Source organism: Macrobrachium nipponense, chromosome 16 (genome assembly GCF_015104395.2).
Source record: "Macrobrachium nipponense isolate FS-2020 chromosome 16, ASM1510439v2, whole genome shotgun sequence".
NCBI lineage: Eukaryota > Metazoa > Arthropoda > Malacostraca > Decapoda > Palaemonidae > Macrobrachium > Macrobrachium nipponense.
Window position 1 is genome coordinate 56,460,900 of NC_087209.1, and position 19,379 is coordinate 56,480,278.

A 19,379-nucleotide genomic window follows, 5' to 3' on the forward strand; every position below is an offset into this window, starting at 1 on the left:
TCTTGTACTAACTTACAGCGTGTACTACAGACGATACAACTCTCGTACTAACTTACAGCAATGTGTGCAGATGATACAACTCTCGTACTAATTCACAGCAACGTGTACTACAGATACAACTCTGATACTAACTTACAGCAACATGTACTACAGATACAACTCTCGTACTAACTTACATCAACGTGTACTACAGACGACACAACTCTTGTACTAACTTACAGCAACGTGTGCAGACGATACAATATAACTCTTGCACTAACTTACAGCAATGTGTGTGGAGACAATAGAACTCTTATATTACCTTACAGAAATGTGTGCAGATGATACAAATGTTGTCAGTGGTCCCCCTGTATTCATGGGGGATGAGTACCAGACACACAATAGCTAGATCCCACAAATAGTTGGAACCCTTATAAAAATGCTTAAAATGGCATATTTTGTTGGTTAAAACTCAAGAAAAAACCAATAGGAACTTGTGGATATTTTTCATAGAAGAATACCGCGAATATGCGAATTTCCCGCAAATAATGGGTGGATATATTCCAGAGAGAAATCCGTGAATGCGTGAGTCCTCGAATCCAGAGAATGCGAATACAGGTGGCCCACTGTACTAACTTACAGAAATGTATGCAGATAATACAGCAAACAATTGTTAGATAATACAGCAAACAAAAGTAAAACAACATACGTACACAAACTAGTCAACTTACTAAGACAAACGGAAGGCTTTCATGGAATGTTTATTCATAAATACAATTATCACATGGAATCATGGAAAAATATCCATATATAAAATACAATATATCATATATTTCATAAATAAAATATATTTCAATCTCTTTCTTATCAATAAGACATTCTGTTTAAAATGAAATTGAACACTAATATGTAAACAGTCTTTGCCAGAAATATTTTAGGCATTCATACAATATAAAAGAAATAACTATTTACCAACTAGGTTTATATACACACTTCACATTAATTAAAAGCTGATAGAGGGAATTACGGATCTATTTACTATTTACAAGTGAAAAGTTATGAAAGGACTTCGTTGTGAAATTATAAAGTGTATCACAGTGGTTGCCATTCATCAGAAAATTTATCAGTTTCTTTTTTTTTAATTTTACAATCATTGATCCAGCCTCATTTCATGAAACTCCTCAATTCGTTTAAAAACAACTGCCTTGATAGTACAATTAAAACCTATCTGAAAAGTGAATATTACAAACCTTTGCACGGCACAACAATCATTTAAGTACTATGACACAGAGATCAAAATTAAAACTATAATCACAAAATAAAATCTAAGACGTGAACTGCTACTACGCTACAGTCTGTCCATTTGGACCTGACAATAAATTTCCACTGAAGTTCCCAATTGTCTTCTGATTGGCTAAATCCTCTGGTGGCTGGTGGGCAAAGCGAGTGTCCACCAATCACAATTAATTCTAATGATATCGGCCAGGGGTATTCACTGTCAACTCCAAAACACAAAGATGAAACTATCTAAATATACTATGTATCTACAAAAGACGACGAAAAACCTTGATGGCAGAATAAAAGTGTAAACGATGATTTAGGTGAGGGTGAAGTTTGCTGTACTGTTGCCAGAAGTCCCTGCGGGCCCTTCGCTCAGTAGCGTACCTGTGGACAGAAGGCAAGAGTGAATATTTTTAGAGGCCTTTGGCAACCTAGTGCCTAATAGTGTATCTGAAAATGAAACGCAAGAATAAGTGTTAAAGGTTTACTTGTATAAATTCATTTTTAATATTTTTAGTATTATTATACAGAAGATGAACCCTATTTATATGGAACAAGCCCACCACAGTGGCCACTGACTTGAAATTCAAGCTTCCAAAGAATATGGTGCTCATCAGGAAGTATGAGAAAGTAAAGGGAAATGTAGAAAGAGATCTCACTTATCAAAAAGAAAAAAATATTATTAATAAATAGGTAAAAACTTCTTTTAGGGTACCTTGAATGGCAATTTTCTGAGAAATCTGAGACAACAGGAGGCTCAAAATGAAACAAAATAGGGGCTAATAAATGACATTAGAGGCAACTTCCTTGATCAACATTGAGTGAAGGAAGGAAAAAGATGGCAAATGGACACAGGACGATGAGGTTTCTTACCAGCGATACACGCAGTGAGGAAGCAGGCGCAGCTGCCCGAGATCATAGCCCTGACGACGACACTGGCCAGGTCAGCTTTCCGGGATGGTGCCATGGCACCGAAGCCTCCAAGATTGATGCCGATAGCACTGATGTTGCTGAAGCCGCAGAGGGCGTAAGTGGCGATGATTTCAGCTCGCTTCTGGGGAACAGAAACAAAATATTCCAAGTCACAAAACTGTTCTGTCTGAAAGATAATTCTAGTCCAGGTGTCTGGTAAAGTGAAGCCAATGTATGGACAAAGGCTGGTTATATACACTCTCTTGATATGATTAGTGGAGCCTATGCAGTTCTGAAGAAAAACTGAAGGTTTAAACCAAGGCTGCTTGACAAATAATGCCACCTCTTAGCCCCACCTACAACATATAAAACATGGCTCAGTAAACTTAAAAATAAAACCAATTGAATACTCCAGAACCACACTACTCACTGATAGTTCATTTCTTTTCTTCATATTTGCCAGCTCAGAATAAGCGACGAATTCATTGACGATCGTCTTGATGCCAACAAGCTGGCCCACTTTGTCACATTCTGACCATTCCACACCCATGACCCATGCCAGGGGCATGAAGATCCACCCAAACAAATTCTGTAAAAGATAAAAGTTTTTAAATTAATCACTCCAGGTAATACATCCAAGTCAATGAGGAAAGTGATCTAAGCAAGCCTCTATTTATGCATTTCTCCTCCAACATTTTTTGGGTTTCTGCATTGTACAGATACAGTCACACGTTTCATTCTTAGTACTCAACCATTATTGCAGACATGGGTTAAATTCAGGATGCCATCATTGTAAAACCATGATACTGAACACAAATTTGTTGTTTCTTTGTAAAACCATGGTGATGTATTAAGCTAAGTGTATATAATTCAGTTATATTTGTAGCTAATAACAACTGGTTCTTACCATGTGAGCAATCAGCTTCTATCTTTCTTAATGGCTGAGTGGATTAAGTTACTGAAACCCATGCTCTGACCCAAAATGGCATAGGTTCTAATCCTGATCATAGCACATGTTCATATTCCATTTGACTCCCTTCTCTTTGAACGTAGGTTATTGCCAAGGTATAGTGAATTTGATAGATCGAGTATTCATGGTAAAACGTCAAAAGACACAATTTTCCGCTTTACCTGCAGACTGCAGACCCCAGCCTCAGCACCTGCAAGAGTACAGGTCCAGTCCATGAGGCTGCTACAGAGGGAGATGAAGGCGTAGAAAGCGATCAGATTTGCAGCGATGTTCGCCACCAAGGGAATGGCGTTTGTGACTCCCACCATCGCAGCATGCAGCCAGTTGGTCTCCTCACTGATTCAAAAGAAAGTTAGAAATGCATGATGAAAATATCCAAATAAATAAGTCTGTCTGACCATGAGCTTTCTCATAAGAGGAAACTAGCTGTATTAATTTTACTTTCTTACTTTTACTTCCAACCAACTCCCTTCTGATACTTACATATTGCTCCAATTTGACCATCCATTTGCAAATGAACCCTTTGGGAACACCCAGTGAAATTCTAGTAGCTTCAATTTAAAAATAAATCCTACAGGAACAACCCCAGTGAGTGTCTATTAACTTCCATCTACATCCAGCATCACAGGGAAGGGTGGCATACCCTCAAAACTCACTAGAAAGAGGCTTACCCCTTCGTGATTCTGATGTCGTTGACGCCCGTCTTCGAGACTTTGGTTTCAGGGTAGAAGAGCTTTGCAAAGGCGAGAGCTGCAGGAGCGCTCATGACAGAAGCTGAGAGAAGGTGGGTTGGGTCTACGCCGAAGGAGATGTAGGCTGCCAGGACGGACCCGGCTATGGTGGCAAATCCTCCAGTCATGACAGCGTGCAGCTCTGATTTGGTCATGAGCGGTATGTAGGGCTTGATCAGAAGAGGGGCCTCAGTCTACAAATAGAAATAAGTAGAGACTGAGAGTTCGATGCTATGGTTCCATACCTGGGAATCTCTCGGTATTAACCTACAGCACAAATAGCTACACAAAATTCTAAAAATTATGCATAATAATTCACTGGGACCTTCACCAATGAAATGTTAAAACTGCTGCATTCTAAAGGTGAACTCTGAGTATTTTATGAGTAACTTACTTGTCCTAAGAATATATTAGCAGCAGCATTCACGCTCTCACAAGCGGTGGTGCCAACAGTCACCTGCAAGAACCAGCCAAGCTTGATGACCACCCACTGCATAGCGCCCCAGTAATACAGAATCTGAATGCAAAAACTGAAGAAGAGGATGACGGATAGCACCTGGAAAGAAATAAGGAAGAGATGAATGATGTTGAACTAGTGTTAATCAATAAAACTGTAGGGTAACACCCGCGACAATTTTGTAGCGACAAGCAATATATTAAAAGATGGACACAGCAGTACGGTAACTAGTAGCTAAGAAAAGACGACTGTGTAGGGTATACAGTACGTAACAGTATGATAGTTTGGAAAAGTTAGGTTAGGTTATGACAGATAACATCCATACTTAGCAAACCTCTTGAGATGCTTTAGTTCCAGTATCTTATTCAAATCAATAAGGTTTAAAGCACTTGAACTGCCATAACTTAGAGCTGTGGCAAGTATATATTCCCCAACGACCGGATTTTACAAATCATCCTCACCTTGAACGCAAACACAAAATTATCCTTGATCAGCAGGTCACTGAAGACAAAGCGCGAGCCGTCGTCCGTAAATTCCAAGAACCTGCTGACTCTGTCACCAGCGCATTTGAACACACCTTTTCCCACTTCCCAGCGGAGGATGAAGAGACCCAGGCAGAACTGGAGACCCATTCCCCAGGCAACATGGCGCCAACGGACCTGCAGGGGTTAATATTTGCTTCAATCACATACAGCCACAGAAAGAGAATGTGTGCATTGATTTCTATAACACATCTGTCCCTCACTTAAAATTATAATTGGATATGAATTTACATCAAAACAAGCAAGTCTGGAAAGGAAGGTATAACAATAAGATTCTAGAAGGCATGAAAATTTAGCTGGGGGTAAACAATGAAGTGGAAGGGGCTTAAGACTAGCATGAAAGTTCAAGAATGGAGTCACTGAGTCATCATGAGAAAGAATAAAGGCAGTATGTGATAGGGCTATGACACTGGAGATCTTATAGACGGTTTAATGAGCTCCAACTTTCTCCAAACTGGTCCCTCTTTCAAACGTGCCATTACAATTTTTATCACCACTATTTCTGTGCTCGCATCCTTAACCAAGGGACGTTAAGTGAAGAAGCGTATCTTCAAGCTATAAGTAGTCTTTCCCAAAGAGTTCACCAGGCTCACTAACCTTTCTGGGAGCCGTGGAGAAGATGAATCCGAAGAGAAGCAACACAAAAACTCCGAAGAGAGAAACAAGACGATTGGGGTCGTCCTTGGTGTCAAAATACAGGAAAACGCCCACAGCCGCTAGGAGGCCAATGTATACGAAGAACTGGACTAATCTGTGAACGGAATGACAGTAAGTCTTACGTGAATGTCATAGAGACGTTTCTTCATAAAATATACAGAAATGTTATGGCATATTGTAAATGAATAGACGATTAAGTGGCCCTTGTTTATCTGTAATATGACAATCAATTATCCACAAAACAATAAGATATGAATAATTCAGGAATAACTCAAAGGCAATGAAAACTCTAAAGCTTTCAATACGCATACTTTTTTTTGTTGTAAATTGCTACTGACAGTGTCATTCATTTGAGGGGCTTTCTAGAACTCTACACTTCCTTGATATGACATTTTTCATTGAGGGAACAAATTACTTTTCTTTTCAACTTGTGAATATCAAATGTTTAATCATATCAGCTTTACGACCAGTAGAACTTTATACTGTCCAATAAAATGAAAACTGGGCTCATGAAACACTAATACACAAGTTTCTGCAGTTTCAGAATGATTCTTCAATGCTTTCCATGAGTATTCAGGGGGGTCCCATTTGCAGTATCTGCAAAACCCCTAGTAAGGCAAGGGAAAACTGCACCATTTTTCTCAGTTTTATATTTCTGCACATACTGCAATCTTCCATTTTAGGGCAGTGTAGACAGAGACAAAGTAAGATTAATTGTGTACTTTAAAAATCTGAGTGCTTTCCGAGTTAATGACTGCATGAATCATATTATGCCCTGAAGGAGTTTTTTTATTAGCTTAATAATACAGAAGAAAAAATATAATTAAACTTTATTCTGTATTTTGAAGTCTTGCTCAGCAACAAAGAATACTTTAATCATATCTTTGGCTGATAATTCAAGAACATTATATTATTTACGACTAAAAATCAATTACTAGACAGTTTCTAAATAAAGCTTAGGAGACTATTAAGAACAGAACATGACAAGATTCTAAGAATTGTCCCAAAAATGCCTATATTATTCTTACGAAAGTCTTTTCGGACAGAATATTACAAAAGTATGATCATGCTTTTGAAAGTTTACTGAAAACAAAATTTTACTAAAATATATAATATACATTCTAATACAATTTTATCTATTGATTAGTTTATCCATTTATTTTCTTAACCTCCTCTTACTTCTTCCTAATTACAAGCTTGAATTTCAAGTTAGTGAATTAATAATAATAACAATACTTACACAAGTTTTTACGATAATATTACAAAAGTATAACCAAGTGAAAATACCAAACCCTAAATCATTCATGGAGAAGTTTAGCAGAAAACAGAGACATTATCAAAAAAAAAGTTAAAATACAAACTAATTGAACTCCTAAAAACATAAATAAATAAATAAACACTTACTTGAACTGCCACAATTTGCCACAGCCATTCACTACGTGCCTGATGACTCTTTCATATAGGAAGAGGCTAAAATATGGTTTGATGATCTGCAAACAAGAAAAATAAATGATGATATTATTATTCAAAAGAAACTCATTCAAGGTCAGATACACATGAGTACATAGATTTTTTTTTTTTTTTTTTTGACAGGAAATTATTAGTTTTTACGATTCAAAGGTTATATTCCAAGTTGAAAGTTAAACAGAAAAGAATACAGTATAGATTTCATGCCATAGTTCAAGCGCTGGAACCAAGAGGTCATCCAGCTCAAAGCAGCTGCACTATGAATCAACTGTCAGGAGAGGGTTGAGGAAAGTCAATTGGAAGAAAGAGAATACGAACGGAGGTACAGTAAAAGGAATGAAAAGAGTTGCAGCTAAGGGCCCCAGGATGAGACACTGCTAATAACCTCTAGAGCACCTCGTGCGGTGCACTGTAGGCACTAACCCCCCTACAGGTAAGTGGGAGTAATCAAGACATGTCTTACCTGGAAATAGAAGAGCCCAGTGACTGCAAAGAAAGTGATTACAATCAGAAGTCCGTCTCCCTCACACCAGTAGTCGTTTTCCTGTGAAGAAAGAATAGAGAAGTTAAATTAATATTATATTATTATTATTATTATTATTATTATTATTATTATTATTATTATTATTATTATTATTATTATTATTATTATTATTATTATTGGGTAGAAATCTCAATTACGAGGGCACAAGTAATGTTCTTTAAGGTCCACAAAAATATTTTAAAAATGCTTTTATTCCAGCACAGTTAAAGTCAGCTTGATTGTGACATCAACAGGACAATGAAGATGAGCTTAAGCGAGGTCATGACAGGAAATTCCTCCTGCAATCTGAAGGTCATCCAGGAAATACCAATATGAGTCATCCTGAGGGATTTCCTCACCCTATAAGTTTAACCTTTGGGCATCCTCACCTGAGGACGAAGGTGGGTATCGATAGATTCTTGGGGTGAATGAGAGAATGCAGGAAACTGGGTAAAGAATGAGAGTGTAGAAATGAAACGCCTCTAGTGATTCTATACCCTTACAAGATGAAGCAATATGCAATGACATTCTTCGAAGGAGTGAAGAAGTACAATTATTATTATTATTATTATTATTATTATTATTATTATTATTATTATTATTATTATTATTATTATTATTATTATTATTATTATTATTATTATTATTATTATTATTATTATTACAATTTCCACTGGCATATCTCATATCCTTCTTATTTCTATTTGCAGGTCTTGATACTCATTAATTTTTTCCCTTTCTTTCTTTCTCTTCTTTATTTCTCTTCTTTCTTTCTCTGGTGTCCCATGGTATTGCTACATCAATGAGTGATACTTTCTTCTTGATTTTGTCAATCAATGTCACGTCTGGCCTATTATTATTATTATTATTATTATCATTAATGTCACGTCTGGTCTATTATTATTATTATTATTATTATTATTATTATTATTATTATTATTATTATTATTATTATTATTATTATTATTATTATTATTATTATTATTATTATTCTGGCAAGACCCTCTTTTGGGCAAATACTGTTAAAGGAAAGGGCAGAATTAGGTGAGTTTATTTTTCTTAATATCTGTTTCCCTGACTCAGCGATGTTTCTGAGTAACTGGCCAATATTCGTATTGGGAATTTCTAAGAATTGTGAAAATGCGGAAGGTGGTGTTTTATTATATTATAAAACAGGATTCTGCTATACTGGCATTAACAGCATAGGATCTCGGGTCCAGGTCAAGCAGGGATCGTAATCTTAATTCTGCCATTGTCTTTATTATTATTATTATTATTATTATTATTATTATTATTATTATTAGGTTATGGCGGTCCCCGGGTTACGACGGGGGTTCCGTTCTTGAGACGCGTTGTAAGCCGAAATTCGTCGTAAGCCGAAACATCATAAAAAATCCTAAGAAAACCTTACTTTTAATGCTTTGGGTGCATTGAAAACTGTAAACTGCATTCTTATGGCATTTTTCATCAAAAAAACCTTCATGTATTGATTATTTTGCATTTTTGGTGTCATATTTCATCTCCCGGATGAGCGTTGTAGGCGTTGTAACCCTGGAACATGCGTCGTAACCCTGGAAATAACGTCTATTGACAAGCGTCGTAACCTCGGAACGTTGTAAGCCGACACCGTCGTAACCCGGGGACTGCCTGTATTATTATTATTGGAACTAGTCCACATAAGGGGCCATTGACAGCAAATTCTTTGAGCTTCCAAAGAATATTATGGTGTTCATTTGATAGAGGTAACAGAAGGTAATGGGAAATACAGAAAGAGGAGACTAGCTATCAGAAAAACAGATAAACTAACGGATAAAGAAATAAATATGTAAAATATTAATATACAAGTGGAACTAAGAGTAAAAAGGCCTGAAATGTGTAACAGGAGGAAAACTTCAAAGCAGCTGCACTATGAAACACTTGTTAGGTGAGGTTTGGGGAAAGTAAAACGGAAGAAAGAGAATATGAACGGAGATACAGTGAAAAGAAATGAAAGGAGTTGCAGCTAGGGGCTGAAAGGATGCTGCAAAGAACCTTGAGCAGTGCTGTGAAAAATGAAACAGCACAGATGAATATCTACCTTATAGTTGCAAGAGATTGCAAGCTACTGCTCAGTAAACCATCTTATCTTTGTGTCTTTGAAGGGAATACTTGAAACTGGCGTGAATTGAGGGCAAATGTGGACCAATCTACATATATAGATAAATAGATTTCACAGACTCTGGTGTGAATTAGGGGCAAATGTGGACCAATCTACCTATAGCTATCTACCTAGATAGACAGATAGATTTCCCAGACTCTGGTGTGAATTAGGGGCAAATGTGGACCAATCTACCTATAGCTATCTACCTAGATAGATAGATAGAATTCCCAGACTCTGATGTGAATTAGGGGCAAATGTGGACCAATCTACCTATAGCTATCTACCTAGAGAGATACATAGATTTCCCAGACTCTAGAGTGAATTAGGGGCAAATGTGGACTAATCTACCTATAGCTATCTGCCTAGATAGATAGATAGATAGATAGATCTCCCAAACTCTCACCTCTGCTTTCGTGGGTACCCGAATTACGTAGATGAAGTACACTGCGTAGAGTACGGCCAGCACACTCAAGAACACTCTCTTCAGCCAGGTCTTGACCTTCTTACTCTGGAAAAAAAATAAGAAGAAAGAAGTGATTGTTATCAATCTTACATGCAGGATATGAAGTTTGTGCTGAGGCATATTGCATCATTGTTTCATGTCAAAAACATATGTTAGGAGATGGATACATGGCTGAGCGTGTCACAAACATACGTTACGAGATGGAAACATGGCAGGGCATGTCACAAACATACGTTACGAGATGGAAACATGGCAGGGAGTGTCAAAAACATACGTTACGAGATGGAAACATGGCAGAGAGTGTCACAAACATACATTACGAGATGGAAACATGGCAGGGAGTGTCAAAAACATACATTACAAGATGGAAACATGGCAGGGCGTGTCACAAACATACATTACGAGATGGAAACATGGCAAAGTGTGTCACAAACATACGTTACGAGATGGAAACATGGCAGAGTGTGTCACAAACATACATTAGGAGATGGAAACATGGCAGAGCATGTCACAAACATACATTAGGAGATGGAAACATGGCAGAGTGTGTCACAAACATACATTGCAAGATGGAAAAATGGAATAGCGTGTCACAAACATACATTACAAGATGGACATACACACACACACGTACACACAAGTCAATAGGTAACTTTTGGTGTGTGTATGTAGAGTAGATACACCTCTGGTAAACCTGTGTAGGTGTATCAAGAGGCACGTGGTGTGAACATATTCAACACAGCAACTCTACATTACAAACACGCGCACGCACACACAAGTTAGAAGGTAATTCTTGCAGTATATGTGTAGGGAGTGTAGATACACCTCTAGTAAACCTTTTGTGTATGTAGGTGTACGAGGGGACCCACTGTATCGAAACGTATGTGTGTTTGGACCTACAAATTGAAAAGTACTCTTGTAGCATATATATATATGTAGGGAGTGTAGATACACCTCTGGTAAACCTTCTGTGTAGGTATTCATTCACAAATCAGCTAGTATGTGCATATGTGTGTAAATCTGTGCGCACACCCTAGAAAATTCAAACGTACCTCAGACAAGGATTTGTAACCAGGTATCAGAGAACAGATGCTGTAATCCTCCTCCCCTTCTTCTCCCTCACAGTCAACGCCTCCCTCTCCTTCCTCCACATCCTTGCCAGGAGTCCTGTGAGGATTCTTGGCTGTCCCATTGCCATTCTGCTGCGAATAGGGTGGCTTCTCCTCATATCCTACCTGGTACTGCAATGAAAAGTAGGATGTTAGTTATGTTGTTTATCTCAGTGTGTGTTTTTTTTTTTTTTTGGTCAGTTTTGAATGATATGGCATTTATATATGTCTGGTCTTATGTATATGTATATTATATATATATATATATATATATATATATATATATATATATATATGTATATGTATATATATATATATGAATAACTTGATCATGAAGTATATAAAACGTGATGCTATGTATAAATAAAGGTTTTGCCCCGGAGGAAAATGACAGGCGAGAGAGACAAGAACTTTCGGTCTAACACGACTCTTTACTTAGGCACAAGTAAAGGGTCCTGTTAGACCGAAAGTTCTTAGCTCTCTCGCCTTTCATTTTCCTCTGTGACAAAACTTTTATTATATTATATACTATATATTATATACTATATTATATATAGATATATATATATATATATATAGATATGTATATATATATATATATATATATATATTATATATATCTATATATATATATATATATATATATATATATATATATATCCCGTTTACCAGCAGCATTGGTTAACAGCTGATATCCAGTTAATGGCACTGATTCTCTGCTTAACAGCGAAGTTAAGTGGAAAGCGCCATTAAGTGGGATATTAGTGTTGTTATCGCCGATTTATGGCTAGTGGTGCTCGGCCGGGATGGAACCCCCACTGATAACTGGGGACTATCTGTGCATATATACATATATATATAATATAATTACTTATTTTATACCAGAGTGGTATCCAAAAATAAGTTTAAAATAATTATATACAGTGGGGCCTCCCTTAGTCGCAGATCAGCAATCACGGTATCAGTTAATCACGGGTTTTTCCTTGGACCACTTCTCAAGTCTATATCACGGGTATGAATCGCAGCATCGCAGGCTAGGCTAGAGTCAAAATATACAGGGTCTGCTCACGAGGCGGTACTAAAACCTATCCCCGCCCCTTGTGAAACGTCATCAGTTACAAAAGGACCATATCTTTATGAAACTATATTTACGATAACATTTTCATATAACTATTTTTGCGATGGCGTTTTTTTATATAAATTTTCCTTATATTGCATATTGCCGTATATTACGTTAAAGTACAAAGAATGCTCTTTCAAATGATGTATAGCACATTACAATTACGATTACTTTTAAGCCCACAAGCGCGCACAGAACAAATTATCTACGCACACAAAAATGTGCAATTACTTCATCCGTCAACCTACATACATTCACGTTTCGTAGCGTATCTGACTAAGGGATGATGATAGAAAGAAACTGAAAAATGGATTAGAAAGCTGATAAAATTTACTACATAATGCATAAATAAAATTGATAGGTGTTCTCAGAAATTTTCGAGGAATTCTAGGTCAAAGACGGACCAAAATGTTTTAATTTTATGTAAATATTTACCACATTTTTCTTACATAATTTTTCATCTTATTACGTTTTGCCATATACCATGTAAAAGTACAAACAATACACTTTCAATTGGTATATGACACATTACAATTACAATTATTTTCAAACCCATAATCGCGCACAGAAAATATTATCTACGCACGCAAAAATTATAAAAAAATTAAGCGTTCGTGGGAGATCTGAAATCTAGCCCCGCCCCTTGTGAAACGTCATCAGATACATCCAGCCAGACTGACGAATGACTTTTTGTACTTTTTTCGAAAATATTATAATCGTTTGAGGCATGCATAATTGATACCTTTATGTATACAGTTTGTGTTATATGTAAACTTATGTGTTCGGAAGTATATTTGTGTGATATGAAGTGCTAATGAGAAATTTGCTGGAAATGTGTTCCCTCTATCATTTTCTTCATCATTTATTCCTTTGATACCTTATATCGTATATGATGTAATTCTTATACTTTTGATATTGTTTTCTTTTTTGTGGCCAAGTCGTGGAAATGCAACTGCCATTTTCTACACTGCCTGTACCACATTTTCTGTGTATTTATTGCATAACAATAAGTATTCACAATAAGATTTGGAAAATATAATTAATCTATCATTCTAACCTTTATCATAAAAAAGTTGCTTTTCAAAGTGAGGTATGAACACAGTGGCAGAACTAAATACATCTCTTAAGAATTATTTAAAATCTTGATAATATTACTACCTGAAAGAAAGAGAGAGAGAGAGAGAGAGAGAGAGTTGTCATGTTAAAAGAAATGGACTTGAAGAGAATACAGCAAACCAGTATATAGGTAAGTAAATAAATAAGTAAAGAATAAACATATGAAGAAAGCTGGAGTAGCTGTGTGTTCAAACTGGTATATTTTGTGCAATAAAACAAGATTTGGTGACTAAATGAGAGAATGGGTATTAAAAAAATCAAACATGTGACCTCTACAGATTTTATCAAGATTTTATGAAAAACACTACGCGACATGGATTATATGTATGAAAACTAAGGGTTCTTCAAGTAATTCAGTGGAGAAACACTGGAGTGTTACTCTTGTGAGGTCACAGTATTAGCTCCGCCCCCACTGCCGAGTTGAGCAGACCTTATATACTTTGAATGGTTATTAATAAACATCAAGCATGTTACCTCTTTACAGGTTTTATCAGATTTTATCAAAAAAAGCCATGCGATATGGATTAATTGTATAAAAACTAGAGATTCTTTAAGTAATTCAATGGAGAAGCACGAGTAGTGTTACTCTTCTGACGTCACAGTATTAGCTCCGCCCCCACTGCCGAGTTGAGCAAACCCTATTACTTTGACTCTGGGCTAGGCCTCGTCCGGGTCCGATAACCAGCAAATGTATGAACAGATTCACATTATGATATTCACTGACAATAAAGGTGATAAAACCATTCTCACCTAATATATTATTGACATATCTTCATAATATATAGCATATTAATGGAATAATTCCACATCATTGACATCAACTTGTAGTTGAGTGGCCAGCAGACATGTAAACATTGAGTTACATAGCTGCACAGCGACCGTTGTCATTCGTCAATCTTTTAGAAATGTTAATAGTAGCAGCGTAATTAATAAAGTAGTAATAACATTTAGAAAAACATTAATTTTCAATTCGAACTTCATTATTGTTTTGGTAGAACGTAATTAACTTCTCTGAACACTGCAGTCATACAAACGATACTTGTCATACATTATCGTATTGTTGTTTTACCTTATATATTATTGTCATATATTCATAATACAACGCATATCTTATATATTGATGGCATATCTTTATAAGAAAAAGCCTCTTCAAGGAATAATTTCTTGTGGAAAGCATTTTTCAAAAGACAAAAATACACTTTACAAGTATCCATTGATTACTTTATTTTGATGTGATTACATTAATATTACAGCATGGTACTATAATCAGTACAGTAACTATTTCTGATCATAAATGTATATTCATTCACGAAAAAAATATGCATGATCACCGTGACGTCACCAAACCTGCAGTCTCGTTCGTACATACTATTTTTACATAATGTGATAGTGGTTACACTGTTCTACAAACTACCGACGTATTTTACATAAGTATCCTCTAAAATCTATATTAAATCACTTTACTTACTTTTTTTGTGCAGCCCAAATACTATATCCTGGTAAATTAACGAAATCGCGAATTTTATCATAAGGCAAGATTCTCTAATTACTGAGTTTTCATCTTCTTTTCATGACTACGTGAATACATTTTTAGGATAAAAATCATTTACAAATTTTCAAATACTATAATGAATGTAAATGCAAAAAATCTCTCTCTCTCTCTCTCTCTCTCTCTCTCTCTCTCTCTCTCTCTCTCTCTCTCTCTCTCTCTCTCTCTCACTTACAGAAAAAAAACTATAATACTGCCCTATTATCATTGTAATAAAAGAACAAGATGGTCCCGACATTTGTAGGTACACGTGGTGCCATATTTTTTATTCTTTCTGTGATTTACTAAACTGTGCTGCAATACAACTTTTATAGTTGACTCAATGATTATCACATTTTATAACAGTACTATACAAGAGAATATCTTATCACTATCGATGTTTCATTTCTTATCACCATAAAAATATTTAATACAAATTTCATTATGTTGTTATTCTCGAGCTAAGCTAGTCAACAGTTATTCTCATCCTAAGCTGCTCTCTCAAGCTAGTCAACTTTCTCTCTCTCTCTCTCTCTCTCTCTCTCTCTCTCTCTCTCTCTCTCTCTCTCTCTCTCTCTCTCTCTCTCTCTCTCTCTATGAAATATGAACTACTGTATCATAAACTTTTATTAACAAAGTTAAAAATAATAATAATTCCAACAATAAATTCGTTTCTTTTAGCAACTAAATTTTTCCAAAATAATTCTTTCAGTAATAAACGTCCATCAGCTGATTCTAAAGCTAAACAAAAGACAAAAATAGATTTTTATTGCTGTATTTTGCTGTTTATACATTAATATTGTAGCTGGGTGCTGTAATCATTACAGTAAATCATGATTTTTTTAATCATAAATATGTTCACTCACGAAATAAATAGATATACTATGTAGCCTACTTTTAGTTTCTTGCAGCAGCCAAATCATGAAGATAGAAAGGAATTGTAAGTTAATATACTTTTCTTTGCTGATCTGATGAAGGGGAAATTGAAGATAGGAAAGAATCTATAAAAGATTTGTGACATTATAGACATATATAACTTAAACACACACACACACAAACAAAGGAGGCATAAAGTAAGCAAGGGAGCCGTTTTAATGACAACACCCTTCTACTACTACTAATATGAGCAGTCATTGTTAGTTATAAAATTTTAAGTTGCAATAAGTACATGTGTATCTTCAACCTAGTAGGATAGCATGGACCAATCAATAGTGAGTACCCATATGACAGTTTAAGGTATATTAAGGGTTTAAATTAGTATTAAAATAGGCAGTTAGCCTATAGGAGTTTTTATAGGTAGCACATCTTTGGTGTTTTAACTATTGAAGTTAAGCAGTTAGGGTGGGTATAGCCTAAGGTTTTTTGAGGTGTGATAACACGGATAATTGCTTATCGGGGTGGTTGTGGCGCCACCCCCCACCCCCGCGATTATCGTGGCCCCACTGTACCAGTTTTTATTATCCATAAATGCTTGCTAAATCCACTGTGTCACTTTTATCATACAGGAAAAATAGTTGTAAGTCTTCAGTATCCAGTCATACTTTCACTTCTTTCGTCAATCAGCAAACGGGAAGTAACAGAATGAATAATAATAATAATAATAACAGATGGATTTTAATAATATTAACAGCCTTTCAACCAATCAGGAAACTGAAGCCAGCTCAAACCAGCCACCACTGCTCCTCTCTCTCTCTCTCTTCTCTCTCTCTCTCTCTCTCTCTCTCGATCTCTCTCTCTCTCTCTCTCTCTCTCTCTCTCTCTCTCTCTCTCTCTCTCTCTCTCTCTCATGTACATTACCTGCATAAACTTCTATCTAAAATGTGCTTTAAAATATCTATAAAGATACTGGGAACTTACAAAGTTATCTCTCTCTCTCTCCTCTCTCTCTCTCTCTCTCTCTCTCTCTCTCTCTTACACACATGTGCATTGCCTGCATAAACTCCTTTCTAAATTATGTTTAATAATACCTATGAAGAGAATGTGAAGTCTACAGAGGAACCTCTCTCTCTCTCTCTCTCTCTCTCTCTCTCTCTCTCTCTCTCTCTCTCTCTCTCTCTCTTCAAAGCCACCTGCTGTCTCGGCCTTCAGAGGCCAATTATTCACTGCTAGCTGCGGGCGTCTCACTTCAGAAACAGTGCACAGACCCACTGCTTAATTAATTCCAGCAGGTACATTTGTTTAATTCTGGAATGGTGGCTGGGCTAAGCCTTTGTTCAAAGCCAGTGCATAAAACTCTTCTAGGCGGTTAGCCAGCCCATGCAACCAAACCTGATCATTCTTAGAAGTTGTGGTATTATCCAGTGTGGCAAAATTTAGGAAGGTACCTTCAAAGGACCTGGATTTTTTAGGCAGTGAGATCAGGCTACTATATCTGATCATTCTTTGACGTGTTGGTATATTATCCAGTGTGTCAAATTCTCTGTTGATGAAGATTAAGTTGGCCTTATGCCAGCACGGGTTCTTGCTCACAGAGCAGACAGCAGGCAAATTCTCTGATGGAGTCTTACAAGGATCACTGTATACAGGTAACGTTTTAGTCAGTTATTAGACATTTTTCAATATATTATTACTACTATTATTATTATTTCAGTAGATGAAACCTATTCACATGGAACAAGCCCACCAAAGGGGCCACTGATTTGAAATTGAAGCTTCCAATGAATGTCGGATTCAACCTCCCACTGCAGACTCTGCAGTGCAGCAGTAAGTGACCATGATGCAGCGCTAGTGATTTTTTATCAGTGTGGGGGAGATGTGAACCCGCACCCATGATATCTGAGTGGCATGCTGCAACACTAACCACTGTACCAGCGGACCACAAGCAATGGTTGAAATGGTGAGGATTTTGAATCGATAATAATAATAATAATAATGATAATAGTAAAAATTATAGTAATATACTTAATAATTATAATAAATTTAATAATAAAATTAATATAGTAATAATAATAATAATAATAATAATAATAATAATAATAATAATAATAATAATAATAATAATAATAATAATAAAGATCCTCTGGGACTATGGTATCAGAACGGATAGGGTGATACGTGCAAACAGACCAGACGTGACGTTGATTGACAAAGTCAAGAAGAAAGTATCACTTATTGATGTCGCAATACCATGGGACACCAGAGTTGAAGAGAAAGAGAGGGAAAAATTGGATAAGTATCAAGATCTGAAAATAGAAATAAGAAGGATATGGGATATGCCAGTGGAAATTGTACCCATAATCATAGGAGCACTAGGCACGATCCCAAGATCCCTGAAAAGGAACCTAGAAAAACTAGAGGCTGAAGTAGCTCCAGGACTCATGCAGAAGAGTGTGAATCCTAGAAACGGCACACATAGTAAGAAGAGTGATGGACTCCTAAGGAGCAGGATGCAACCCGGAACCAACCCCACACTATAAATACCACCCAGTCGAATTGGAGGACTGTGATAGAGCAAAAAAAAAAAAAAAAAAAAAAAAAAAAAAAATAATAATAATAATAATAAATAAATAAATATAGTAATAAACCAAAAATAAAAAAATAAAATAAAGAATATAATAAAAATAAAAGAAATAATAATAGTAGTAATCAAAAATCAATAATCATAAAAATAATAAAAAAAATAAATAATACTAATAATATAATAGTAATAAAAATTATAAAAAAATAAAATAATAAAATAATAATAATAATAATAATAATAATAATAATAATAATAATAATAATAATAATAATAATATTCCCATACCTCCAGATTAGGCTTGATCGACTTCAAGGTCACGCCGATGGCGCCATCTGTCGCGTCCTCCTGGAAATTGGGGTTGTCGCGACCGGACATGACTCTGGGTCTTGGACCTGGAAGACAGTGGGAGGTTTAATTATGAAGACTCTCTCTCTCTCTCTCTCTCTCTCTCTCTCTCTCTCTCTCTCTCTCTGTTGTATTGCCTCGTTTAAACTCCTATTTCAATTAAATATTTAATAAAATTAAGATAATGGGAGGTTTCTTAAGGAAATCCTCTCTCTCTCTCTCTCTCTCTCTCTCTCTCTCCAGTGGTATTGCCTCGTTTAAACTCCTGTTTCAATTATGCTTAATAATATTTAATAAACAAAAAAGATAATGGGAGGTTTCTTAAGGAAATCCTCTCTCTCTCTCTCTTTCTGTCATTGCCTGTGTTAACAAATATCTAAATTATGGTTAATACCACTTATAAGGACAATGGGAGGTTTAATCGGGGGAAGTCCTCTCTCTCTCTCTCTCTCTCTCTCTCTCTCTCTCTCTCTCTCTCTCTCTCTCTCTCTCTCTCTTTCGTTACCTGTGTTAATTCACGTCTAAATTATGCTTAACAATATTCGTAAAATAAAGATTATGCAAGATTTACAAAGACCT

At 36.0% G+C, this 19,379-nt stretch overlaps 1 protein-coding gene across 1 annotated transcript in view; it reads right to left on the minus strand.

The window, feature by feature from the left end:
- Positions 1-713: 713 nt before the first annotated feature.
- Positions 714-19,379, minus strand: part of LOC135195707 (solute carrier family 28 member 3-like) — a 38,532-nt gene continuing 19,866 nt past the window's right edge. The window contains exons 2-14 of the mRNA XM_064222109.1: positions 18,741-18,847; positions 11,175-11,363; positions 10,063-10,167; positions 7,460-7,540; positions 6,934-7,019; positions 5,470-5,623; positions 4,792-4,989; positions 4,268-4,429; positions 3,814-4,067; positions 3,304-3,478; positions 2,603-2,761; positions 2,134-2,314; positions 714-1,644 (exon numbers count right to left, since the gene is read on the minus strand). Coding sequence (XP_064078179.1) covers positions 1,577-1,644; positions 2,134-2,314; positions 2,603-2,761; positions 3,304-3,478; positions 3,814-4,067; positions 4,268-4,429; positions 4,792-4,989; positions 5,470-5,623; positions 6,934-7,019; positions 7,460-7,540; positions 10,063-10,167; positions 11,175-11,363; positions 18,741-18,830 — 1,902 coding nt within the window. The 5' untranslated portion in view covers positions 18,831-18,847 and the 3' untranslated portion in view covers positions 714-1,576. The remainder of the gene's footprint in view (positions 1,645-2,133; positions 2,315-2,602; positions 2,762-3,303; positions 3,479-3,813; positions 4,068-4,267; positions 4,430-4,791; positions 4,990-5,469; positions 5,624-6,933; positions 7,020-7,459; positions 7,541-10,062; positions 10,168-11,174; positions 11,364-18,740; positions 18,848-19,379) is intronic.